The following is a 7,407-nucleotide window of genomic DNA, read 5'->3' as shown; positions in this document are numbered from 1 at the left end:
AATGGGAAACAAGGAGATTGTTGTTGGAGGAACCATTCCCCAGCCAATCAGTTCGTGCCTGGAAGTGCTTGATACCTTCCTGAATCAACCTCATCCTGTCACATCCAGTTTTGTCCTAGCAGAGAAGGTGTCTATGAAAACTGAAGGAGGCAGTCAACGGGATCTGGTAGAAGCTGTTGCTAACATCCTGGGTGAGTTCTCAGACAAGCACTACTGGGCAGTGTCTGCCATCTCAGTGCAGTGGTGCTGCTGTAGGTGCTCTGTTCAGCATCTCCTCCTGATTTCTGCGGGATGGGTGTGGTGGTAGTGTGGGAGTATTTGAGGTTTTTTTCCCCTTACACTGTTCCTTCTCCCCATTGATAAATTTGTTTGTTTCTTCAGTGTGGGCTTTTTTCCCTTAGTGTGTTTACACACACGTGCACGCACACACACGAGTGGACTGGTAACTTTCTCCAAACAGAATTAATAGGATCAGCCTCAGAGTAAAATTCTGGCACAGCACATAATAGGGCAAATACATGACTGGCTTCCCAAATACTATTCCAGCTTTCTAACGTTCATCTCAGGATGTCCCTATGGACACATCTGGGTTGTAGAAGAGGTGCTTATGAAAGCATTAGATGATCTTGAAAGGTAGCTGTAGTTTATGCAGGTTTGCAGAGAAAGAAGAAAGCTGACAGGACTGCTAAAGAGGCCTAGAGCTGAAAATAAATTGTGCTTCTGTTTGTGTGCTGCTTGTTCTCAGGTGTCCCTTTGGGCTTGGATTCCCTGATGGGTGTCGAGGTGCGCCAGACACTGGAGAGAGACTATGACATTGTTATGACCATGAGAGAAATTCGTCTCCTTACAATCAACAAACTGCGTGAACTTTCTTCCAAGTCCAGGACAACAGAGGGTATAGTGTCTGGGTCAGGGCTGACACCAGTCACCTTAGCACAAACAATTAAGCTCCCAGTCCCATTGCTTTCGTATCTAGTGACATAAGTCTCTTATCAAATAATGAAGTAAGGTTATAGCTGAACGGCTTTTAAGTGACAGACACAACACTGAGATGCATTGACCATTCGGTCAAGCCCATCGGTTCTGGGGGCAGGGTGTAAGAGCAAGCATCAAAGCTGCATTCTTGTCTGGCTCCTGTCTGCATGAGTAGTGTTGTGCAGCTGCACGCAGGATGTAATCTGGGGCCTTTTTACCCATCTGAGGAGTAAACAATATTAAGTTATGCTTACTGTGAGCTGAAAGCATATGCAGTTGCTGCAGAGCAATTGACAATAGTTAGATCCCTATGTCTGTTACCTGATGAGTTAGTGTGCCCATGACCTGATCCAGAGCAGCCCTGAGATGATTCTTTAGGACTATGGCTACATGACCAAGATTGATCCTGAATCTAATTGTCTTTCTGGTGTGCTCTCCTTTAAAGAGCTGAAGCCATCTCAAGTGATGAAGACAGGCATGGGCGAACTTCCAAAACTGGATTTGAACAACTTATTGGTGAGCCCTGAAGGACCAACAATCACCCGTCTCAATGATGTTCAGAGCACAGAGCGTCCTCTTTTCTTTGTTCACCCCATTGAAGGATCCACTGCAGTTTTCCACACTCTTGCCTCCAGACTTCATATGCCCTGCTATGGGTTCCAGTGCACAAAAGGTATTTCAGTTCTTCAGTGCCTTGAATTTCATATTTCGTATTTCATTGTCTTGAATCATAACATTCTGAATGTTGGTTGCCTTACAGCAAGAGATGTGTTGGTAGGCTCTTAAACTTGAAGGTTCAAGTACTTATAGTGTGCATAGGGTTGTGTCAAATATCACTAGGGAACATGAGAAGTACTAGGTTGAAGAGCTTATGTATGGGGAGATGGAACAATTGGATGTTGCATGCAGTGCCTGCCAGCATATAAGCATGCAGAACTAAAACAAGGCATGCTGTTCTACCTGTATTTAGAAAGCAGGAGCATTTACTGTTCCTTATCCAAAATGTAAGTTGTTAACCATAATTTAGAAGCTTACCTTCAAAATAAGCTGGCTATTTCCAACAGGGTTGTTTCTGAACTCAGGAAAATGTAATTGTCTCTGCCACTGTCTTCTCACCAAAGTTTGTTTCTATCTTGCTTCCCTGTTCTAGCTGCTCCCTTGGACAGCATACAGAGCCTGGCAAGCTATTACCTTGGCTATATGAAGCAGATACAGCCTGAAGGACCTTACCGCATTGCTGGATATTCCTTTGGTGCCTGTGTAGCCTTTGAAATGTGCTCCCAGCTGCAAGCACAACAAAATGCTTCCCATTCGCTCAACAGTCTGTTCCTCTTTGATGGGTCTCATTCCTTTGTGGCAGCTTACACTCGGGTAAGAGATACAAACAAAAATCTGTCTGGAGACCATCCTGTGTCATCAGGGCTCATGTTCTGGGAGCTCACTATTGTAGATAGGAGCCATCTGAAAAGCTGACAGACTTTTCTTGACAGGAGTAGTTGGGAGGCAGCTGTAGACAGTGGGTGAAGAATGGCTTAAGGGTGGATTCGCTGGTGAGTGCAGGGACACAAATGTTGCTCTTACTATGGTAAATCATAATATTAGTATGTCCTCTGGAAGATCCTGAAGCCTGCAAGGACAAGATCCCCATGTAGGAGTGCTGGGGAACCTCACTTAAGCCTTCCTTTCCATTTTCGTTTTGCTTTCCAGAGGATACTACGCTCTTGGCCATCACCAAGTGGATTTGCTTTCTAAATTGTTCTCAAGGGATCTTCCTCCCCACCCCAAGATTTAGTCTTATCTTTATTTCCCTAGCCCACTCACTTATTTTCCCCAGCTCAAAGCCCTTTGCTCTGTAGTTGTTTTTACCTAACATTAAACATCAGGCATACCTCTCTTATGTTTACATTTTATTTTTCTCTTTTCCAGAGCTACAGAGCCAAGCTGAGCCAAGGAAATGAGGCTGCCTTGGAGACTGAAGCATTGTGTGCCTTTGTTCAGCAATTTACAGGCATTGAATACAATAAGGTAAGGTCTCTTCTTTCTTTTTTTATATCTCTTCAGTGTTGCACAAGAGAAGTGTGGGTCTGTTGTGGGCTTTTTTTAAAAGACAGACTTTCAGATATCTAGACTAATGGGGAAAAAATGTTAATATTTTCAGCTGCTGGAGATTCTTCTGCCCCTGAAAGATCTGGAGGCTCGTGTGAATGCTGCTGCAGACCTGATAACTCAAGTTCATACACACATCAATCGTGAAGCACTCAACTTTGCTGCTGCTTCCTTTTTCCACAAACTGAAAGCTGCTGACAAGTATATACCAGAGTTCAAGTACCACGGGAATGTGACACTGATGCGGGCCAAGTCTCACAATGAATATGAAGAAGGTCTGGGTGAAGACTACAGACTCTCAGAGGTCAGTCTGAAACCCACTGGTAACTGTTGACATTCTCCTGATATTAGGGGGAGCAAAAGCAAAGCCTGGAAAATAATTGTTTCTGAGGGAGAAGGGACAAAATCAACCTGAAACAAATTATCATTATGAAGCTATTTTGCTCTTACAAGAATTAAGTCCCCAAAATCAATTGGTTCCACACACTTTCTCAGAGTAGTGACGGCCAGGAGAAGGTCTAGCCTCTATACTGGATAAGTCAGTGTTTTCTATATTTAATTCCTTCAACTCTGTATATAGACTTTAGATAATAAAGATGTTAAAAGGGAGTGATTTGATAGAAGTAATTTCTAGTCTCCTTCTTTTCCTTTAGATCCCTAAAGTTTGTCCAGTGCACAAGGGCAGACCTTCGAAGATCAAGTGTCAGTCTTCTGATAGAGGCAGCTTTTTCTTAGTTACGTTCAGTGGACCACTTAGCAGTTAGCATGTGAGCTTCTTGCAGGCCTTGAAGACTTTGGTTTTCAGCCTGTAGTCCAGATAAGGTGACTGTTCCTTAGCACGTCTTTGTGTAAAGCCATTAAGTGCCTTGCATCATGGCACAAATACCAGGGAAAAGGAAGTGATCTTCAGAATTGCCACCTATTTCTGGCAAATCCTATCCCTTCAGACTTCTAGCTTACATTCATTATTGTTTCCAGGCTAACTTGTATGTTATTAAAGTTATATAGTGACCTTATGATCAGGCTGGTTTGTTTCCTGCCGAGCTTATATTTGAGTAGATCACCTGGCAGACTGTCAAACTGTCCTGCTCTAAAATACTGGTTCCAAACAGTGCCTTGCAGCTGAGCTATGGAAACGTGTCAGAGTAAAATTGATGCTATTTTCAGCTGCGTTGGACAGAGACAATGGTGTAAGCCATGAGTAACTTAGAAGACTGACAAACCCAAGCCAGCTAGATCACCAGCTGGTTGTAAAAGGTGAATACAAAGGATTTTATTTTTTTGTATCTGTGCAGGTATGTGATGGGAAAGTCTCTGTCCACGTTGTCGAAGGGGATCACCGCACCCTATTGGAGGGAGATGGTGCTGAATCAATTATTGGGATCATCCACAGCTCACTGGCAGAACCACGTGTCAGTGTCAGGGAGGGTTAACTTCTGCTTGCTTACTGTCAATGGTGAAGAAAATGCCAACGACATTCCTTGTTATGAGGACCCCAAGGAACTCTTCCTGTTGAACATCTCATCTGCTCTGCTGCCAGAACTGGGAAGTCCAGCTGAACTTGATTGGTCTTTTTCTCTCTCTTTCTTGCTTATCTTTTCCTTTCCCAACTTCTGTGGGTTCTTTTTCCTCATTCCTATGCTTTGTTTTCCCCTAGCATCCCTGTCTGTGCACTGTGACTCTGTCACTGTGCATTGCTGTGAGGGTTTCCTGCCGATGGTTGCTTCCTACACCCTTGGCAGTATGAAAAACAAATTTAGGAGTAGATTTCTTGTGCTTTATATTGTTTTGTCTTAACAGTATTCCAAAGGCTATGTGATAGCACTTTGTTGATGAAGCCCAGTGAGCAGGGAGAGGAGCTGCAGCTGATTTCTGAGATACCTTTTGTCTGTGAAGAATCTGTCTGTAGTTAGGTCAGAAAGAGAACTCCATTGAGGCTTTTGTAACTATATTTTTTTTTTAATTTGATATGTTCTAAGTATTTATTGTGTCAAACCAGAGACTTCATAGTTGGTTTTAATTTATCATGGGTTATAGGAGAAAAGAAACATCCCTTTTTCAAGGGGGAAGTTTATGTTACAAGGGGAAGTTGCCCATTTGTTAAACCAAAGTGCATCTTTGGAACAGTCTTTCTTTTGTTTTTTTCCTTCTTTCTCCCACTGTTGTGCCCTGTTTAGAAAGGAAAAGGGGTAGAAGGGAGGGTTCTTGCCATTGTCCATTATTTGAGGGAGGGGCAGGAGGGAGAAGAGTGGATGGTTTGATAGATGCTACTGTATTGAACAGCCTGAACTTGGGCATGATAAAAACAGGCAAAGCTGTCCCTAGGCAGGTACTTTGTTTGTATTTGTGCAGGGTTCTGTGCTCTGCTGTATCAGAACCTTAGTAAAGCATTAAGACTTTTCCTTTACCTTATTCCCTCCCCCCCTTCCATTCTCACCACCCAACCAGACATTTGGAACTAAGGTGGAAGTAGAATTAATTCTTTGACTGAACAAATCCTCCTACCCCTGCTCCTCCCATACCTAAAGCTCAGGCAAACATACAAGCATCTACCCAAAGCCCCTGTATGCTTTATAGCACAGGGCTTGCTTATGCCTTGTGTGTTCATTTCCCTCTCAGTAACAAAACTGAAGATCCCACAAGGTAGCTAAGTCATCAGTTTGATGTTATGATTTTTAAGATCTAAGTCCTTTATAAAGGAAACTTGCATAAAATTCAATTAAAAAAGAATACTTGCCTTTGCTACACTGGATCTATCCTTCCCAAAATCAGTAAATCCTTGCTACACTTTATGATACAGAGGACACATGGGTAGCAACCAAGCACCAACTAGGAGGAGCTATTGTGCTGTAGCTCTCAGAACTGCTGTAAAACCCCACTTCTCTCCATCTTCATTCCCCAGTGAATTATCTTCTTAGTACAGGAGCATTCCAGTGACAGGAATGGGTGGCTTTTCACTGCAGGTTCTGACCTAGCGTCTTTTGCTTATACCACCCTCTGTTGATAGTGGCTGGGTTTAACTGGTTTTAGTTTTATAACATATTTCTTTTGTGAAATCTGAAATAAAACCAACATAATGTCAGCTTGAAGAGTTTTCAAAATAAATCTTATTCTTTTTTTTCTTTTTCCCCCTTTTTTTTTTTTTAAATACTTTTTGGTCTGAAGAGTGTCTTTTTCTCTTTGGCTTTCCTGGTATCAAACAGAATTGATCACTGGTTTGCTGTTTGTCTTCTTTTCTACCACTATTTCTTAATCCTGTGTTTCATCTGGAATCTCATTTCTTGGTATAAAGGAAAAACTGCTGCTGGCATATCTGATTTGGAGTCTGTAGAAATAATAACAATAATAAAGAAGACATACTATTCTGGAGCATGGCTTCTTGTTGCCATGATTTTGGTACCTTAGATACAACCAAACCACACACCCATGAGATTGAAGTAAAAACTCTGAAATTCTGATTCTGACTCCATTGTTGTGGTTTTGGACAAGTCGTTAATGCTACATTCTCAGTTGCCCTATCTGTAAAATGGGACTAATAGCAGCTACCTCAGGGTCACAAGAGCACTCGGTGGGTATGATGGCTGTGCAGCTGTTGGGAATGATGCGTAGGTGTGAGGTGGGGACAGGAGCAGGGAAGCAGGCAGCATGTGAGAGTGAGGGGCCTTACAGCTGCCAATAATCTAACACTGCAGAGTGGCTGTGTGACCTGGGCAGATGTGCATACTGTGGGGCTTGGTTCTGTCTTCTGTATCTTCTCCATGCCCATCCTAGCGTAGGGTACTCCATAAAACAAACATGGAATGGTTGGTTTTAAATTTGTAGTGAGCCTGAAAAGAGTTGAACTAATCCTAGTTGCCTTGGTTGTATTGAAAACCTAGAAGGCAAAAAAAAAAAAAAATATTCAAAAGGAGTGATTCAACAAACCAGCACAATAGTCTGTGCCAAGTGTTGAATGAGTCTGAATGTGGAGAGAGCGGGGACTTACTGCCCCAGCTGTTGAGGCAGCAGTTGCACAAGTTCTCTTGTGCGTGGTCTGATTAAGCAAAGCTTGAAGATACTGTTTTAGTAATAGAAGTTCCTCAAGGATGAGCCTATACGCTCAGTGTTGTTGTGGTGATGATCTTAATCTCAAGACTGAAAAGCACAGTCCCCCTACTCGCCCTATAAACATACAGAGCCACCTGCTGAAAGGGGGCAGCATACCTCAAATGTACCTTAATACTAAGAACGTAGAGCAGCGCACAGCTGTTCCTTCCTACCACCTTCCTCCTTGGAAAGAAGGACGTCTCTCTTGCCAAAGACAAGAGCTAAACAAGCAAGGGCCAG

General features: G+C 42.8%; 1 protein-coding gene across 1 annotated transcript in view; it reads left to right on the top strand.

The window, feature by feature from the left end:
* FASN (fatty acid synthase) overlaps positions 1–4,747 on the top strand; it is a 32,674-nt gene extending 27,927 nt beyond the window's left edge. The window contains exons 36-42 of the mRNA XM_010008649.1: positions 1–248; positions 746–895; positions 1,421–1,648; positions 2,126–2,346; positions 2,902–3,000; positions 3,134–3,385; positions 4,377–4,747. The exon at positions 1–248 is cut by the window's left edge and continues 46 nt beyond it. Of these exons, the coding sequence (XP_010006951.1) occupies positions 1–248; positions 746–895; positions 1,421–1,648; positions 2,126–2,346; positions 2,902–3,000; positions 3,134–3,385; positions 4,377–4,514 (1,336 nt within the window). The 3' untranslated portion in view covers positions 4,515–4,747. The remainder of the gene's footprint in view (positions 249–745; positions 896–1,420; positions 1,649–2,125; positions 2,347–2,901; positions 3,001–3,133; positions 3,386–4,376) is intronic.
* The last annotated feature ends 2,660 nt before the right edge of the window (positions 4,748–7,407 follow it).

This window comes from Chaetura pelagica, unplaced genomic scaffold, assembly GCF_000747805.2.
Source record: "Chaetura pelagica isolate M959 unplaced genomic scaffold, ChaPel_1.0 scaffold962, whole genome shotgun sequence".
In the NCBI taxonomy this organism is placed as follows: domain Eukaryota; kingdom Metazoa; phylum Chordata; class Aves; order Apodiformes; family Apodidae; genus Chaetura; species Chaetura pelagica.
This window is presented reverse-complemented; position numbering and strand designations above follow the sequence as displayed.